The sequence below is a fragment of the Phalangium opilio genome, unplaced genomic scaffold (assembly GCF_054372755.1).
Source record: "Phalangium opilio isolate 3A_F unplaced genomic scaffold, DU_Popi_V2 ptg000217l_1, whole genome shotgun sequence".
NCBI classification, from domain to species: Eukaryota; Metazoa; Arthropoda; class Arachnida; order Opiliones; family Phalangiidae; genus Phalangium; species Phalangium opilio.
In genome coordinates this window covers 674,451-694,076 of record NW_028324218.1, presented here as the reverse complement: position 1 = coordinate 694,076, position 19,626 = coordinate 674,451, and the positions used below count along the sequence as shown (strand labels likewise).

General features: G+C 35.2%; 2 protein-coding genes across 2 annotated transcripts; one reads left to right on the top strand and one right to left on the bottom strand.

Annotated features, from left to right (window-relative positions):
- Positions 1-465: 465 nt before the first annotated feature.
- On the bottom strand, positions 466-3,866 carry LOC149615392 (matrix metalloproteinase-14-like). The gene is made up of 5 exons (XM_089857133.1): positions 3,788-3,866; positions 2,545-2,759; positions 2,339-2,483; positions 1,337-1,597; positions 466-759 (listed from the first exon to the last, which is right to left on the bottom strand). Exons 1-5 carry the CDS (start codon positions 3,864-3,866, stop codon positions 491-493), a joined length of 969 nt encoding a protein of 322 aa, XP_089713259.1. The 3' UTR covers positions 466-490.
- A 557-nt stretch (positions 3,867-4,423) lies between these two features.
- Positions 4,424-16,471, top strand: LOC149615391 (tubulin delta chain-like). The gene is made up of 3 exons (XM_089856541.1): positions 4,424-4,681; positions 13,128-13,286; positions 15,856-16,471. Exons 1-3 carry the CDS (start codon positions 4,633-4,635, stop codon positions 16,209-16,211), a joined length of 564 nt encoding a protein of 187 aa, XP_089712667.1. The 5' UTR covers positions 4,424-4,632; the 3' UTR covers positions 16,212-16,471.
- The last annotated feature ends 3,155 nt before the right edge of the window (positions 16,472-19,626 follow it).

Below are 19,626 nucleotides of genomic sequence, written 5' to 3'. Positions count from 1 at the left end.
AGCGCCTTCGGGTTTCTTTCTTTTTCTTTTTAATTAAAAACATAGGATAAAAAACAAGTTGCACCAAACACTATGTTCAAAATATTTTCAAATTTGAAATTTGAAATAATTCAATTTTGAATTATTTTGACATGAAGGTATTTTCTTTTCTTAATAATATATCACCATAAATTGATCATCAAAAACGTGACCAATTTCGCGCATGCGCAGACGTCAGACGCGTTTATTCGTTCTTCTACGAGATTCAAAAGTAATAGTTAATTCTCCTAAAAAAGATTTGCAATCTTAAAAAGTCCCCGTTTTTGTATTAATTTCACTGGGAATTGGTACCATATCAAGACTGCAACGAGGTATATACTCTTCCAAAAATATTGCATTGTTTAGGGCGTAATCTCTTAACTTAAATTTGCTCGATTTTTTTTTCACCTTAAGCCTTGGCTGAAATTATTTTAATTACCATTAGGGTTATTTTTTTTAATTAAGGTTTAGGTCACGCCGCGGTCTTTAAAAATACGTATAGTAGTGACGTCACCGACATCATAACCGAATTAAATAAACTAATATGCGTCCTTGAATTTAAATTTGCCGCGGAATTGGCTGATCTAGAGGCGCCCTCTATCGGCGGTAAGGGCACTGGCATCCCATTGGATGGGCAATTAAACCACGTTTCAGATATTAATTTAGGTGAATCTGGTGTGGTCCTCATGATTTTATCATCGAATTTCCAGTAATGTTTACCTTTGAAGAAATACGTGATGCCTAGAATTTTTTAATGCATAGAAATTAATTTGGGGCGCAATTATTCCAATTAACTGTATGTATTCCTTATTAGAAGTATAGTAAATTAATTAGAAATACGCGATGCCTAAAAATATTTTAATGCATAGAAATTAATATATGATATATTTCGGGGCGTAATTATTCCAATTAGCTGTATGTATTCCTTATTTGATTGAAGTATAGTAAATTAATTAGAAATACGTGATGCCTAAAAATATTTTAATGCATAGAAATTAATATATATGATATATTTCGGGGCGCAATTATTCCAATTAGCTGTATGTATTCCTTATTAGAAGTATAGTAAATTAATTAGAAATACGTGATGCCTAAAAATATTTTAATGCATAGAAATTAATATATATGATATATTTCGGGGCGCAATTATTCCAATTAGCTGTATGTATTCCTTATTTGAAGTATAGTAAATTAATTAGAAATACGTGATGCCTAAAAATATTTTAATGCATAGAAATTAATATATGATATATTTGGGGCGCAATTATTCCAATTAGCTGTATGTATTCCTGATTTAAAATTAAATTAATTAAGGTACCTTTATGTTGGAAGGCAGCGTCCATATTGGTCGGTACGCCCTTCCATAGGGCCATATTTCTAGGGTAATCGGGGTCAACTTTGCCCCTATTTTCGTCAAATCTCCAGTATTGGTTACCGCTGAAGAAATACGTTTTACCATTATGACCCCATACCATGGCGGAATCGAGTTTACGTAAGGTTGGGGGTAATCCCAGTTCAGTTATGTTCCTAGGGTAACCCTGTTCAGGGTTATTAGCGTGAAATATCCAGTATTTTGGGCCTGAAATTAATTAATTAATTAATTTTAACATTAGCGATTTTAAAAATTAATTTTAGATTTTTCTTAAATATGGCTCGGGTTATTTTTAACCAAAATTTGCTCAATTGTAGCCCACTTTATACCCAATACGATGGTATTAATTATTAGTTAATCGAGTAATTAGTTTGAAAGATAAAAATTTATTTAATATTATGATTCGTCAATGTTAAGTCTATGGGGCGAGATAGGTTTGCAAAAATTATTATTTCTCGAAACTGGTTGAATGAATTTGCACCAAAATTTGGTAGATTGTAGCCCACTTTATACTGAATACATTGGTATTCATTATTAGTTAATCAGGTAATTAGTTTGAAAGATAAAAATTTACTTAAAATCATGTTTCGTCTATGTTAAGTCTATGGGGCGAGATAGGTTTGCAAAAATTAATATTTCTCGAAACTGGTTGAATGAATTTGCACCAAAATTTGCTCAATTGTAGCCTACTGTGTACCCAATACAATGGTATACGTTATTAATTAATCGAATAATTAGTTTTAAAGATAAAAATTAATTTAAAATCATGTTTCGTCAATGTTAAGTCTATGGGGCGAGATAGATCTGCAAAAATTAATATTTCTCGTAACTGGCTGAATGAATTTGCACCAAAATTTGAGCAGTTATAACCCAAACTATACCTAATACGATGGTGTTAATTATTTCTTTGCAAATTAATTAGTTTAAGAGATATTAATTAAAACGTACCGGAAAAGAAGACAATTTTGGAATCGCTTCGTCTCTCATAAACCGCGTCAAATTTGCCAACGTCCGATGGTACACCGTACCAGAAGATATCAATTGCCACAGGGTGTTTCGTTTTTAAACCACGGTCATCCCGTCGCCAAAAATACTAATAATCATAATTAAAATTAATTGAAAATCAAAAATATTAATTTAAAAATAATTCTTACCCAATCTTTGAATATAAAAATCTCATTTCTAATTGTGGCGATAGCATCCAGACTTGTATCGCATGTTTGTGGGGGTTCAGCTTCATCGGGCGAATCGGGATTTGAATTAGGGTTACCACCTTGAACTGTGGGTCTCGTTTTTGGTTTTTCAGTCTTTGGTGGTCTCGTAGGGGCCATGGGTGGCATTGAAGCCCATTTAACACGGTTTTTAGGACCTGTAAACCATTTAGAAAAAATATTCATTTTTTTTAGTAACTTTATGGAAAACCCCTTAAGGGTACTCGATGTATATTGCCTTGGCATTTAATTATTTATAGACGTTCCCTTTCATCTCTTCAAAGAGGCTATATATACTTTAGTTTGCATTTAGGTAATTCATCCTTGGAGGAGAATAGTGAAATGGAGTCGTACATTAGTGGGCCATGTCGTGCACGCCCCTACCTTTGGTCTATAAGGGATTGTTAATTTAAGAGCTGAAGGTAGTTCTATTTTTAAGACACAGGGGGCGTTGTCGACGTATTTGTACCACGTACGACCCTTCCTAAAGTCCCTCCACTGAGGATGCTGGGAGGACTTATAGAGGCCACGTTATAAGTATGCAGATTACTTTACTACTCCATTCCACCTCTTTTCTCCAAGCATTTATCTCTATGCAATGCAAACTGTGTCTCTTCAGGTATGCAAAATACGCGAATGTCTTTTTTTGCTCTTGGCGCCGCTTAACTTTACCGGGTACTACTCTAAGCCTCGGTTGATTTTAAGCCTCGCATCCGAAAGGCTGCCTTAACAACATCATATTTTATTCATAGGCTACCTTAATTCACTTTGTGTATGGATAAATATTTGAAAAGATCAAAGACAAATTATTCGAAAACTCGGTGCCTTTTAAATATTTAAATATCCAACTTTCATCTTAGATCGATTAGATTTTTAATGCTGATATTTTCTTTCTGATCTTTTCCCTTTTTAATTTATTCAAGATCTTGAAAATTCTTGATAGTCAAATTCCATTTGAAACTGTATCGTTAACCCTTAGTTCGTTATCTTCAAATTTTTCAACTCGTTTAAGCCTATTACTGCCCCACCAATTTGTATTCCTAAGCCTTGGTACAATTTTTAAATTTTAAGCCTAATTTCTTTCTGTCGTCTGCTCTTTAAGTTCAAAAAAGTGCACTGATTACATAGCCCACTCGATCACGCGCATCACGATGCAAGATGCAAGCTGGGAGTAGTTATTTCTTACCGTATAGTTGTTGAATTCCTACAGTGTCATCGTAGGGCAGTTTAAAGTTGTCACTAATGTGTTGATAATATGGAAACATCAATGACCCCTGAATAGACGAGTGAGATAGACCCAAAGAGTGACCAAATTCATGGGCAGCCACGGAAAATAGGTTTATAGCTGAAAAATAAATATTAAAATCTATCAATTATAAGATTTACTTGTTTAAAATTTAAATTCCCGAGCCTAATTCTTAGTTTCCCGCGCTTTAGGGGTAGTGTTTCATACTCAACAGTTGTCAACTCTGAATCTCTTAAAAAAAAACCTTCTGCACCTGCAGTTCAGCACCTTTGGCTTTGACCCCAGGCTGGGAAATAAGGATATTTTTTAAACTAGTCCTTTGGACCAGTGACCCCCTAGTGTCTGAAATTATTTACTGGTCTCCGGACTGGTCCCAGCCTTTGCTCTCCAATAGATTTGCAATTAATAAACTGGTCCCGAGGACCAGTAACCCCCACTTCTTGAATTAAAAAACTAGTCCAAGCAATTAATAAACTGGTTTTGGACCAGAGGAAGTGTGCTATTTCCCAGCCTGTTTGACCCTATGATTTGTTGTCTGCTATTCTGCTTCATTTTTAAGTAATGGCAGATACGGTAACATAATAGTAAAGTTTTTAATTAGATTGTGGGTATAATTTTAATTACTCGGTTAAAATAATGATTGATTATAGTAAAGTATTAAGTATTTAATATAAATATGTAAAATTATCGGCTTAATTCGTTTGAAAACGTTGTGGATTACATGGATTTATGTGACTTGGTGTAAGAACCCCCGATTTGACTAATGGATTGAAAATCAGCGTAGAATGTGTTTCATCTCACCGTCAATGGATTATCAACGGATTCAAATTAAAGGTAAATGATATTTCTATTAATTACAATAGTTTTTAAACGCGTTTATATCGTATTTATCAAACGATAATGCGAAAACTTAGCTATCTTAAGCCTTGGCATTTTAATATTGGGCTGTTAGCAGCCATTTTGCTATGAACTATTGAACTCAGACAGGGGTCGAATTAGAATTACATGCGCTTGACCTTCGTTTGAAATTAGAAATTAGGCCCATGCTAATATATATTAACTATAATTAACTAATAAATAATTTTATAATCATTACAATAATATTACTCCGCGATAAAAATTAAAATTCCAGAAATAATCCACAAAAATTAAATCAAAATTATCTAACGTCAATTGCAATATCTCATAAACTAACCTTAATCGAATTTATTTTTATCTATTTATTTATTTATTTATTATCACTTTAAAACTATTATTTAACTCAAGATGTGGGTCTAGTACTTTAAAGCCACTAATCCCCTTGAATTTTCCCAAACTTAAAGTGAAACAAACACTGCGTCGGCGTTAAGATTTATGTTCGAGATTTCTCCAAACTTAAAGGACTAAAGTTGTCAAAATTAATTGTCTCCGAGTCCCTCTATAATTATAACTTTGATCTCAGACAGCTAGCTAACTGAAGATCATAATTTATTTTTGAAGTATTTAGTAGTTTCGGGCTTGCCAAGGCTTAGCAAATTTCGGAATTCTAAGCTCCCTTTAAAACTAAACTACTGGGAAAAGTTGAAATCTTGAACTTAATCAAAAAAGACATTTCTCGGGCAATTCCCTAAAGTACTTATTAGGACCTCTCTCGCTTTGACCTTTGAACTTACGTTAGAAGTCATCTTTTTAAAAAACAAAAGGATTTTTTATTATATTAAATGAATAAGGGATTAATATGGTGCGCTGTTACTCCTTTGACTTTCAACGGAATTTATAGCGAATATTCCCTTATTCATAATTTATTTATTTACTAGCTGAGTTGCCCGCCCTACGGGCGGGCTGCCTCAGCTAGTTGCTACTAAAAAGTGAAACTAATTAACAATGAATGCTTTTATCGGAAAACATGTATAAAGAAAATACTCGACTTGGCGAGTATTTGATATTTTCAAACAATAGTTAACAGTTGTAAAGCAATCACAATATTTCTTTATAAACCACGTTCTTGGTAAAAATATTACATTTGCTTTTAAGAAGAGCACCTTGGTAATCCGAATTTTGAACTTTAACCTTAATGTTTTTATTAGAAGTAACGCGAGAAAACGCTACATATAGTTGTCCATGGGAAAAAACAGGTTCTGGTAGATATACACCAACGTGGTCTAGTGTTTGGCCTTGGGCTTTGTTAATAGTTATTGCATACGCAACTCGAACCGGGAACTGCCTCCTCTTTAAAATAAAGGGCATGTTCGAATCGGATGGTGCTAGATCTATTCTTGGAATAAAAATTACTTCTCCTTTGGAAGGACCCGTTATAATTTCAGCGACAATTATATGCGTTTTCATATCGGTAACAATTAGCCTGGTTCCGTTGCATAGACCTTTCTTAGTGTTCAAATTTCTCAAAAGCATGATTATGGCCCCTCTTTTTATTTTGAGTGAGTATAAAGGCATGCCCGAGGGCGTAAGAGTATTTAAAAATTCTACAGGAAAATTGAGTCTTTCTTGTTCATTGTCCGTCTGAACTGAATCTATAGAGTAGTAAATGCGTTTATCCCCCTGTAGTTTGTCCAAAACATTGTCATTTAACACGAAGCTGTGTTCGTTTTTTGGGCAAAGAATAGCACGTTTGGCAAAGTCTTTGCTTTGAAATGGCGTAAAAGTCTCTCCAAATACGTCCGTGACCAGTGAATTTGTTGATAAATACTGAGAAGGCAATTCAATAATGTCATCCCCGAGATCATAGTGGTTAGTTATCTTGCCTTCTCCTATTTTCATGAGCCATTCTGCAAACTCTTTTAGCCACTCTGTGACTTCTGGGAACTACTGGAAGAGTTTGCCGAAAATCACCGCCCATTAACAACACTTTTCCACCAAGTAGTCTTTCATCCCCAGTTATCTCTTTCAATAGCCTGTCGACTGCTAGTAACGCGTAACTTGGAGTCATGCTCGCTTCGTCCCAAAGTATGAGCTTAGCTTCTTTTAAACGACGGCCTTCGATACAACGCGTTCAGAAAGCGCGATGAGAGGACAAAGGTTTCCTTAAATTTTAGAAGTTTTGGGTGGGTGTAAAGTCAACGTGGAGAGTCAACGTGGAGAGGCAGAGAAAAAACGAATAAAATCGCGAGGGAGAAAAACGCGTGAGGAAACGTTCAGAAAACTCGTTCATTGTGCCCTCGCGTAGGGCGCGCGGAGAGGAAGAGAGAAAACGACCCCCAATATCTTGCCCCCAAAAGCCTCAACGTGGAGAGTCAGAGAGAAAACGAATAAAATCGCGAGGGAGAAAAACGCGTCTGTAAAGGGTTTTCATTTAAAGTTAATTAAAAAGTGAATGGAGTTACGGGTGTAAATCGAAATCAGCGATTCACAGGGAAAGGTGTTCTTTCCGGACGAAAATGTTCGAAACCGTCCCTCGATCGTAACGCTGTGAAAAGAAGGTGTTAAAACGCGTTCAGATCCTAACGCTGTGAAAAGAAGGTGTGAAAACGCGTTCTGAAAGGCGCGATGAGACGACGACGACGACGACGACTGGCTTTTTATTATGTAGATTATGTTATGAGATTTTGGTATTTGACTTTCGAATTTCGCATCATTGTAAATTTAGTATTTACTGAAAATCCCCTCTATCTAAATAATGCACGAACTGCATTTCGAATTTGAGTCAATATTTATTACTTCCGAGCAAAATAAACCCCGAATAATTAAGTAGATTCAGTTTACATAACCGATTGAAACTTTAATATTGATTTTTAATTAATTGGGTTAATTGAAATTAATAATAAACTACGTAATTAAATCGAGCTCGTCGCGAGCTTTCATTAGAGTACTCACAACCTATATCTACAACCTTAAACAAATCAATGACGTCACTAAATCGCTAAACCAATCAGAATCCTGGCCCAACATAATTTTACACTCATTTTACAGCTTTATTCTAGCGTAATTCGTCGCGAGCTTTCATTAGAGTACTCACAACCTATATTTACACCCTTAAACAAATCAATGACGTCATAAAAAATCTAAACCAATCAGATTCCTGGCCCAACATAAATTTACACTCATTTTACAGCTTTATTCTAGCGTAATTCGTCGCGAGCTTTCATTAGAGTACTCACAACCTATATCTACACCCCTAAACAAATGAATGATGTCACTATATCGCTAAACCAATCAGAATCCAGGCCTAACCCACGAGTTTGTACTCATTTTACAGCTTTAGACTAGCGGAATTCATTAGTATACCCCATTAAATTACCCACAATTCATATTTTATTACAATATAGTGAACTGACAATGCCACCCATTTGAAAAGTAGATATTTTAGAAGCGGAAGTATATAATATAATCTATAGTGGAAGAGTGAGTAGGCCCCTAGCGGCGCCAATGGAAATATAACGGGATCAAGGGGTCTACCGTGTAAAAAAATCCGTCTGGAGCTCAGAGCGTTTATAGACTACTGACAGCTCAGCATCTTTGACTGTATCAAGCTCTATGGAGTAAAAACATGGGGTGCTACTACAATACAGTATCTTTTCTCGTATGTCTTTCGTTAACGGCTCAATCTACTTTCGAGTTTTATAGTCGTTGGTCGGGTTCTCCATAAATATATCAAATGCTTATTTAGGTTAAGCTGGGGCGGAAGAATACAACGATGTTAAATTTCATTAGAAGAAAGTAGTATTTACATAAAAAAAATAGTAGTAGAGTACATTGAAACAAGGGGGGCATTAATAAAGATTTGAAAGACGTGCCTTAATTTATGGACGGCCCCCAACCAAAAATGATTTGAAATGACTGTTAGGTTAACATAAAGGCGTTGTAACAAAAACTGTAACGAATCTCCCAAAGGATGGCATAATCTGTCATGATCTCATCTGATCTCTTGACGGTTTGACCCCGTCTGACCCCTGGTGTTAGTGGCGGCTCTAAAACTAACTTTGGTTGGACACGCCCTAACTATCTCCTTGGATTCATTTAGTAGATAGTGAAGTCATTAGTTTGGAAAACATCACAGATGTCCGTCTTTGTGTATTACAACTGTTTACTCCCGATGGACCTCTACACCAAATAACACTCCGCCCTATCTTATTTGGTGCCAAATTAACGTAACTGACATTAGTTGCAAATTGATTATTTCATATTATTTTTGGGACTATGTTAATTGACATTTTGCTTAATTATTCGGACCCTGATCGATGTAACCCCCAAGTATCGTTGGAAAGCTAAGAAATAGGGCTTTAACATACTCAAAGGACATCCCCGTATCTCTTATAGAACCAGAGTTATGACGTCACAAAGTATAACTTAAAATATTTGAAATTTTAAATCCTCAAATTTTATTTTTGGGACTATGTTTATGAACGTTTTCTTTAATTACTCGTACCCTGATTGTTGTAACTCCTAAGTATTATGTATCGTTGGAAAGCTAAGAAATAGGACTATAACATACTCAAAGGACATCCCCGTATCTCTTATAGAACCACCCAGGTAGCAAATTAACGTTGATTCAAAGTACATTTTTGGTGCCAATGTTTTGAAAACGTTTCACGTGTACTTCACACGTAAGAAAAACGATTATTTTTGGTACATAAGTTACGTCAAGATGTTTAGGATTTTCTTAACGTCAATAGCATGTTTTTACAAAGTGATAATTAAAGCGTTTAATTCAGGTCTACATGTTACGTTTGCAACGCGTTTGGGAATAGTTTTCAATTGGCCGTTAGTTTAGCGTTATTACTGTATATTTCGGAAACGATGTTATCACGTTCATAGAAAGTGATAACTAAAGCGTTTATTTCAGGTCTACGTGTTACGTTTGCAACATGTTTGGGAATGGTGTTCACTTGGTCGTTAGTTTAGCGTTATTACTGTATGTTTCGGCAACGTTGTTATCACGTTTATAGAAAGTGATAACTAAAGCGTTTATTTCAAGTCTACATGTTTCGTTTGCAACACGTTTGGGAATGGTGTTCAATTGGCCGTTAGTTTAGCGTAATTACTGTATGTTTTGGCAACGTTGTTAAAACGTTTATACAAGAGCGTTTATTTCAGGACTATATGTTACGTTCGTAACACGTTTGGGAATGGTGTTCAATTGACCGTTATTTTAGCGTTTTTAATGTATGTTTTGGTAACGTTGTTAAAACGTTTATACAAGAGCGTTTATTTCTGGACCATATGTTGCGTTCGTAACACGTTTGGGAATGGTGTTCAATTGACCGTAAAGTTTATCGTTATTACTGTAAAAATATACAACGTTAAAACGATTATACAAAGTGATAACTATTACGTTTATTTTAGGTTAAAATCACGTTTTGAAATGGTGTTAAGTGGACTGTTAGTTTTGCGTTTTTCATGTAAGTTTTGAGAAAGTTGTAAACACGTTTATACAAAAGCTTTATTTTCAAGTCTTTATAAGAAGTTCGTTCACAACACGTGTGAAAATGGTTTTAAATGACCCTTAATTTTGCAATATTACTGTACGTTTCGGAAACGTTGATATTTCGTACATGTCTTGCGTCATAAAAAGCTATAATCAATCGTTATCACCTCTCCGAGCTTCGATGACGTCAAGGAGGTATTTTACTGGACGTGTCTCTGTCCTCGCGTTCGCAGGTTAAAAATACCACATACACACCAATCAGTTCTTATTGGCTTCAAACACCACCTTGAGCTGGTCTTTCGTCTATACCGCATAGACGGCAATCTGCAACATTAGCTTGTCGTTAGGGTTAAAATGTACGAGGCGAGCGTCTATGGTTACGAGAAACGTCTAGCCCCCGATGGCAGGGCGTTCACCAAATGTTCACGCAATTGCATTTTTTCTTATCCACCTATCTAGAAATCAATCGCCTTATATACCCTAAATTTACAAAAATTCTTAAAAAGGTGTTCACTTGAAGTTAAACATTAACAAGTTGGGAAAACCAAAATATTACCTCTCCGAGTGAAGAGGTCTACTACTACAAAGTTATTTACCTAGATATGGAATTATTTCTCTTTTTTGAAGTAAAAATTTACGAAATATTGAAGCAGTATTCCAAGCATAGCGAATATACCGTAAAGCAGACGACATTTTACATCCAATAAGGATAAATCTTGGACACATGGAAATCAGTTAATGGCAAAAAGAACAGGAAATGAAGTCTACGCTTCAGCTGTTTACCCTATATTCTGATAGCTACATTCACAACTGGTTAGCAGTGTAAACACTATCGTCTCGTCTCACCTCAACAATATTCTTAGTTTGCCAACATGAGTGTTAACGTTAAATAATACAAAAGCTAAATTGTAGCTAGACGCACTGATAGTCAATGCGCACCATAAAGAGAATAAAAACTCTGTAGCTTAGCCCTACTAATCTAATTGCCACCATGATCTTTTCTTCTATTATAAAATCTTAACCCGATTATTTAAGAGTGTATTTAACATTCGGCTCACTCTGAACCGTTGATGTCTCTTCATTTCAGACACGAAAATCAAAACCCCAAAGTTTACTTCACCTCAGGCCTCAATTATTTACTCTATATTTCATAAGCTTATTGCAAGTAATACTAGATATACCCGCCGGAATCTAGATCTTAGCTTTCTTCATGAAATTACTAAACCAAGGATTATTCTATATACAGATGTAGTATAGCTTAAGTAATATATAAACAGCCATTTCAAATAATAATATTAAAAAGAATATTTGGAATATCAAAATGAAACAGAGCTTTAAAGCTACAAAAGCACTAAATGCATCATAATTACGAAAAATATTTCATCATATTCACTTTATATTAAGGATAAAGGGAATATTATGGTTCTGTAGGATTTCTTTACACATCAAAACAAAACGAACTTCTAACGCAGCGCACTGCGGCACTAGTGTAATAACGGACGGACACACACAGACAATAACATAGACTGCTTTTTAACTCTTTCCGTATTAATTTTGAATTGAGAAACAAGTTTATCTTAAATATTAAAATAAATATAATTAATATTTAATATTTTCTTCGTTAGTTATTCGCCTTATTGAACGTTACATCGTTTTAAAAAAGAACAATTAAACATTCTTGAGAGACTTGACTAATATTGGCGTTTGAAATGAAGCATACGCCGGTTGCTTCGCCTTACTAAAATAGGTAGTATATAAGGGTTTCGAATCGCAGTTATGGATAAGAACAGCGCAATTGCGTGAACCTTTGGTGGAAGCCCCACCTTAGGGAGGCCGGACGTTTCTCGTAACCCTGGCCGATCGCCGCGTATGTCTTAACCTTAAGGATGATGATGGAGTAGAAGCCAGGTGTGCAGACTGGTGTCCATGTGGGATGGACAAAAACAATGACCAGAAGATGGTAGTGTGTAGAAACCAGTGTGTACAGACTGGTGTCCATGTGGGATGGACAAAGACCAGAAGATGGTGTTGTGTAGAAGCCAGTGTGTACAGACTGGTGTCCAAGTGTAATGGACAAAGACCAGAAAATGGTGGTGTGTAGAAGCCAGTGTGTACAGACTGGAGTCCATGTGGCATGGAAAAAGATCCAAAATGATGGTGGACTATAGAAGCCAGTGGGTAAAGACTGGTGTCCATATGAGATGGACAAATGGCCAGAGGATGGTGCTGTTAGACAGGTAATGGATAATAGCTATGGTATATACCCGTTGGTATGTAGTATCTGCACTGAAGTTAAGCGAGCCTCGCAGCTGGGGAAACCCCACCGCGCTTGCGGCCAGCTCAAAGGTGCCGCCGCGCGCCTTCCTTTCCTAATACCGGGGAGTATATATTTGGAAATATTGTTAGTTGACCGTAAAACCCTATAAGAAGTTGATGATTTAGGCCTTCGCCTTAGAGACAAGTGTAACGGGAATTTTGCAAATAACAGAATTTATTTTTTTCTTTTAATAAAAATAATAAAATTGTATCGTAATTGTGGAATTCATAAACGAAATTTATTACTATTATTATTATTATTATATAGCACGCGCAACGCCCTGCCTTTGCCTGTACTAAATTGCGTTGCGTTTACGAGTTCCACCTTAAATCTATATCTACTTAGCCCTTCCGGATTAAACTTAATTTCAAACTGCAATACATATAATAATTTCTAATTTATGCCCCCCCCCTTTGTGGGTTTGAAAAAGTGTCACCAAGCATTGTGTATAAGTGCAGTTTTTTAAGGACTGCGAAGCAAAACTTATGCTTATGTGTATAGTGTGGGGTCGAGTGTTGCTAGTCGTTTGTGACGTGTGAAATTTAAATTTTAAGAGTTAAATTCAAAGGGTTCTTTTTGTTTATTGTATATTTTCATGTCAGCCGATATTCTATGCAAATTGGGATCTCATCCGAGTTTTAAATTAGTTCGTCTTTTATCGGTGCCTCAAGAGACGGACCGTTCGGCCCCCTTTAGTTCCTACAGTTGGCCGTCTCTCATTAAATCACTTCATAGAAGCCTCGCTCAACAAACTGCCAAAGGTAAGAAAACCAAAACCAACAACACCTCCTTCTTCTTTAAAACGAGTTTCTTTCTTTCTTACATTTTTACCTCTCCGTGTGACGTAGTCCAGGAGAGGTTCTGTAACGGCCGTGTCTGTCTGTGTGTCTGTCTGTCTGTCTGTGTGTGTGTCTGTCTGTCCGTTGTTACACCCACGTGACCGCGTTCGCAGTTTGCGTATCGGAGCAAACGTGTTGGCCATTTCCGAACTGCTTTCACAGTCACGGAAATGGCTCCTCTACTTGAGTTCTCACACCACCATTTTTACCTCTCCGTGTGACGTAGTCCAGGAGAGGTTCTGTAACGGCCGTGTCTGTCTGTGTGTCTGTCTGTCTGTCTGTGTGTGTGTCTGTCTGTCCGTTGTTACACCCACGTGACCGCGTTCGCAGTTTGCGTATCGGAGCAAACGTGTTGGCCATTTCCGAACTGCTTTCACAGTCACGGAAATGGCTCCTCTACTTGAGTTCTCACACCACCATTTTCTGGTCTTTGTCCATCCCACACGGACACCAGTCTGTTCTTACTGGCTTCTAATCACCACCATCTTCTGGTCTTTGTCCATCCCACACGGACACTAGTCTGTTCTTACTGGCTTCTAATCACCACCATCTTCTGTTCTTTGTCAATCCCACATTTACACCAGTCTGCACTTACACTGGCTTCTAACACCACCATCCACTGGTCTTCCGTCTATTCCACATAGACACCAATCTGTATCATTGGCTTCTACTCCATTATCATCGTTTGGTTTTAGGATATACGCGGCGATCAGCTAGGGTTACGAGAAACGTCTAGCCTCCCTAAGGTGGGATCGCCACCAAAGGTTTTCGCAATTGCGCTTTTTCCTTACTATTATAATGGAAACGAATCGTATATATACCCCAAATTTGAAAAAAGCGGGCAAGAGGGGTACCCTTCACTTTAAACGTCAATATTAGCAAAGTTTGAGAAGATAATAGGTATAACTTTATTTTAAACGATTTAACTATTATTAATGTTAATTATTGAAGATTAAAATAATTAAAAATAATTATATTTATTTAAATATTAAAGATAAACCTCTCGTGCAAAGAGAGAGATTATCATTGCCTCCTATATCTACCAAGGCCCGTGCATGCGATATATTTCCTTCATTGCCTCCTATATCTATCAAGGCCCGTGCATTGTGATATATTTCATTCATTGCCTCCTATATCTATCAAGGCCCGTGCATTGTGATATATTTCATTCATTGCCTCCTATATCTATCAAGGCCCGTGCATTGCGATATATTTTTCAAAACAACAACAAAAATGGGAAACCCCAACTCAGAAACATAACGTTTTCATTGGATACTTAAGTTTATATAATCTTCTTGACACGGAGAGGTAATATTTTGGTTTTCCCAACTTGTTACTTTTTAAACGCCCCCCTATTTGCTCACGCTAAGATCATAAAGATAGTAAAGTAAACCACCCAAGTTAGACCTTGTTATATTTAAAAGTGTATATTTACTTCCAATTAAGGTCAGCTTGTACGTACTTTATGGAAATCCCTTTTATCTGATCTATCTCTTTGTGTTTTCAAAGTTACTTTAGTTTTATTGTGTTTTATTTATTTATTTAATTTTTGGTATTTTTTTGGGGGGGGGGGGAGATTTGAAATTTGGTGTTATTACTCTACGGAATTTAGGCTTTAATAGTATCTTAAATTTTTTTTTTTCGAGGGTCAGTTTATAAAGTTATGGGCAGTTTTTTATTTTATTTATTTATGTAAGGTCCCCGGATTTCTTTATTATTATTCATTTGGAGATATCTTCCTTATTTGAGGCCTATTATTTATGAGACTCGGTGCGATTACTCTATCGAATATCGGCTTTCGAATGGTACCATTCATTTTTAAATTGAGGGTCATAATAAAAAGTTATGGTCAGTTTTAGGACTTAATAGTTATATGAGATTGAGATGAAACCGAAGTTTTTTTTATTAATATTATAATTCATTTGAAGATATCTACCTTATTTGAGGCCTATTATTTATGAGTTTCGGTGCGATTACTCTATCGAATATCGGCTTTCGAATGCTACCATTGATTTTTAAATTGAGGGTTTAATTAAAAAGTTATGGTCAGTTTTAGGACTTGATAGTTATATGAGATTCAGATGAAGCAAATTAATTTTATTATTATAGTTCATGTGAAGATATCTTCCTTATTTGAGGCCTATTATTTATTAAACTCGGTGCTATTACTCTATCGAATATAGGCTTTCGAATGCTACCATTTATTTTTAAATTGAGAGTTTAATTAAAAAGTTATCGTCAGTTTTAGAACTTAATAGTTACATTAGATTCAGATGAAACCGAGTTTTATTTTTACTATTATTCATTTGAAGATATCTTCCTTATTTGAGGCCTAAAATTAATGAAACTTGGTGCTATTACTCTATTGAATGTCGGCTTTCAAATGGTACCATTAATTTTTAAATCGAGGCTCAAATAAATAAACAAGTTACGGTAACTTGAAACAAGTCATAATTAGTAAAAAAAAATTGGTAAAAATATCTGAAAATAGAACACAACATTCATTTGGCAAATTTACTGGTACTACGTGGTTCCGAGTCCAAGAACGTTGACGTGTCTTTACTTAAATCACTGCGATACGCCAGTTGGATGCCCGAAGAACATCGTTTAAATACATTGTACCATCCTTTACCATTATTCCGTTTGAACCGGTCATCCACTTTGGCCACAAATAGCCAAAGTTTTTTACCACAGCTGGACGGTGTTGTTGACAAGGCTTGGACCATGTACCATTCGAGGGCTTATTTACACCATTATGCCAAACATGGTTTAGAGGACCAAAGTTTTATAAGTTGTTTTGAGAAGGTCGAGAATATTGTAGCCAAATATACAAATGTCTCTAATTAACTAACTAATTGAGTAATTAAATGAGTTTTTCGTTTGTTTTTGATGAGATACTATTTTAGTAATTGAGCTTTTCTTTTAATTTTAATTTTATTTCTTTCATAATCACTAAAACCAACAAAATATTTAAGGCATATTTTTATCATGAATATTGTCGCAATGAATTCATGGTGATTATATGAGTATTTATACGAACCTATTTATAATTTTAATATTTTTTTAATAATAATAATAAAGTTTGGAATTTTTAATATTTAAATAAATACGAGATTTTTTTTAAACAAAGTGATTTTATGGGCGGGAGATCCAGGTTTTCACGGAATTCTTATAGGGTTTCCTTGAAACGTCAAGGAACATTGCTTCAGTAAGGTTTGAAAATTATTATTATTTTATTAATTAATTTTAAATTGGCAATAAAATCACGGAATTAAATGGGGATTTGATTTAAATTTTAAAGGTTTGGGAAATTTCTACAGGGTTGCCACAGTACCTGGAAAAGTCAGGGAATTTGAAAATTGTCGTAAAAGTCAGGGAATTTCCATTGCATACTGACTTGAAAATGTGTAGCGACGGCCCACTAGGCGCACCAGCTCAATATCGTTCTATAGGCCTACATTAACTGTTTCCGATAGTACCTAATAAAGTTTTAATAACTACTAAATAGTAGTTTCAAAAACGGTGATAGTATTAGCATAATCGTAAGTACAAAGCTGATGATAAATAAGGAACTTTTAAACGCCGCATTCTTACTTTTCTGTTAGTGTAAGTTTGAAAATTGGTTTTAGTATGTCAGGGAAAATCTGGAAAAGTTGGGAAATTTTGAAATGAAAAATTTGTTGTTAAACCTATGCACTGACACGATCACAATTGAAATAGCTCGATTGTATTAACGCTACCTTACGAATCTAAAATGGGCATTTAAGCCTTGGTTTAAGAATATGAGCGATTGATTTGACACAGGAAACTTTATTTAATCACGATATAGTTTTTTTAAAAGAAAATAAGTAAAACAAAGGCTTACAAAGTGCAGGAGATATTGTATAAATTACACTAATAAAAATTCTTAGCGTCATCCTGTTCAACGGAAGATCGCTGACCTCTCGGATCTTTGCCTGGTTTTCGCGACAATAAAGAATTAAATAAACGTTCTAATTCTTGTTCCTTTTTATCCCGTTTAATTTTTTCTTCGAGATCACCCTTCAATTGTTTGCCTGGTTTTCGCGACAATAAAGAATTAAAAAAACGTTCTAATTCTTGTTCCTTTTTATCCGGTTTAATTTTTTCTTCGAGATCACCCTTCAATTGTTTGCCTGGTTCTCGCGACAATAAAGAATTAAAAAAACTGTCTAATTTAATTTTAAGTTTAGAAATTTCGATTAAATCCCAGCGTTTAGTTAACGTTAAGAAGTTAGGTTAGATTAGTTTACGTTCTTACCGAGATCCAAAGGCTTTTTGAGATCCTCTGTTTTTCGAAATAAAAAAAAAGGTTTTGATTTGTAAACGAATCGTGTAACAAGAAAGCGAGTTTGGTCGCCATTTTTTTCTGAAATTAAAGTAAAATGAACACTTAGAAGGATGCGAGTCGAAAAAACGACAAATATATCAGTCAAAGCCGAATCTAGTTTGCATTTTCTTCGCGACTCGAGCATTTCTCTAAATTTCTACCCGAATAGAATATTCCTTTCAAACACTTAGTCCTTCCAATGCTTAGAGATTAGAAGAAATAACCCTGATTTCCATAATAACCTTATATACTTGAAAACAACTCTAAATTAAATGAAAAATTCAGGCAGGCAACATAACATTATCCCTTAAAAGAACGGCCTAAGACGCTGCAACCGATCCTCTTCACTACCCCGCTTAGCGACAAAGTTAACATATAGAACACAACCGAGGAGACAATCCTAGCTAGGCGGCAACAACCGAGGACTAAGACGCGCATTGCGGACATATCACTAGCCCGACTCAACTAATAGAGTAGTGGCACTACATGTTAATTTCTCATAGAACATAACGTAGCCAAAGGCAGTGAGGTGCCATTACTCCATAGACAAGAATTAACTCAACCCGTAACCGTTAAAACACGAATAACCTGATATAAATGGCAATTCTAGCGGCATCTCATGGACATGCCTTACATATTTAGCGGATGTCGTTAATACCAATGTATAACTTAAAATGCTTGCATGGTAAAACCCTACGTACAATACCAGTTTCAGCTGATGACTCTATGAGGTCCACCAAAAGCGCGATGAGGTCCACCAAAAGCGCGATGAGGTCCACCATGTTCGGGTAAAATTGAGTCCAACGCCGACAGGAGTTAAAGATTGAGAGGCAGCGTTACGATTCAAGAAGTGAACTCGCATTACGTTAAACGGGTTTGCCATTTATAAATTAAATTGATCAACTATGGCGCGATTTTTTATCAGGATAAGGTGTAGGAGGGCGTGCGCAGTAGGCCAATCGGGACCGCGAAAATGTCTAAAAAATAAAGACAGTCTACGATGAAAAAAAATCTAAATAAAAAATTTGGTTTAATAGAAATAGGTTTAAAATAGGCTGAAAATTCCGTGGCAACCCTGTTCTATTTAATTTAAATTAAATTTTACATTAAAATTCAAGGACTCCAAACACATTTTCATTAAATACTGTTTATTCATTGACATCGTAGTATATATTTCATAATGAATCATGGAAATAAAATTTTTATTTATTTATTTATTAAATTTTTAAAATTTTTAATTCAGATAGTTTAGTTTAGGGCACACCACGTGGCTTTATTTTGGGCGGGAATACACCACGTGCTTTTCAACAAAAAAAAATTGCGCCCAAATTAAAAAAAAATTAAAATTAATTTTTATTTTTAAATAATAATTATACATTAATTTTCTAGTTTAGTTTTATAGATAATTAAAAAATTGATGAATAGCACATGATTGTGTAATTATATTTAAATAAATATTTAAGGTAATTTAATTAGGATTAAGCGGGTTATTATAAGCAGAGATGAAAAAAAGTCGGGTCTTTTAATTAATTAATATTTTAATTAGTACAATTAAATTACAGGGCCCCCAGAGGTCCTATAATTCCTATAAAATCCTATATTTTTAAAACTGTCCTATAAAATCCTATAATTTTGGCAAAAATCCTATAAAATCCTATAATTTTAAAATTTGGGCGAATTTTAAGCAACCCATCAATACTCAGGTCTAAAAAATATCATAAAATGGGGATGGTTTCCCTAATACTGTAGCTTATCTAGTTAAAAATAGCTCGGTGTATTATGGTTCTGATAACTAAACATTCAGTGTGTACCACCATGGTGAGTTTTGCAGCTAATAGGGAGTCTATTAGTTGTCATTTGCTAGATCAAAAAAGGCGGGAAATAATTTTTCGCAGTACTGGTGTTCTTTATAAA

Coding starts and splice junctions, on each gene's coding strand:
- LOC149615392 (XM_089857133.1), bottom strand. CDS start 3,866: ATGTTTCCATATTATCAACACATTAGTGACAACTTTAAACTGCCCTAC. Junction 2,760..3,787: donor AGGAATTCAACAACTATACG/GTAAGAAATAAC, acceptor AATGGTTTACAG/GTCCTAAAAACCGTGTTAAA. Junction 1,598..2,338: donor CAAAATTGTCTTCTTTTCCG/GTACGTTTTAAT, acceptor AATTAATTTCAG/GCCCAAAATACTGGATATTT.
- LOC149615391 (XM_089856541.1), top strand. CDS start 4,633: ATGTGTTTCATCTCACCGTCAATGGATTATCAACGGATTCAAATTAAA. Junction 4,682..13,127: donor TCAACGGATTCAAATTAAAG/GTAAATGATATT, acceptor TTTTCATGTCAG/CCGATATTCTATGCAAATTG. Junction 13,287..15,855: donor CGCTCAACAAACTGCCAAAG/GTAAGAAAACCA, acceptor ATCTGAAAATAG/AACACAACATTCATTTGGCA.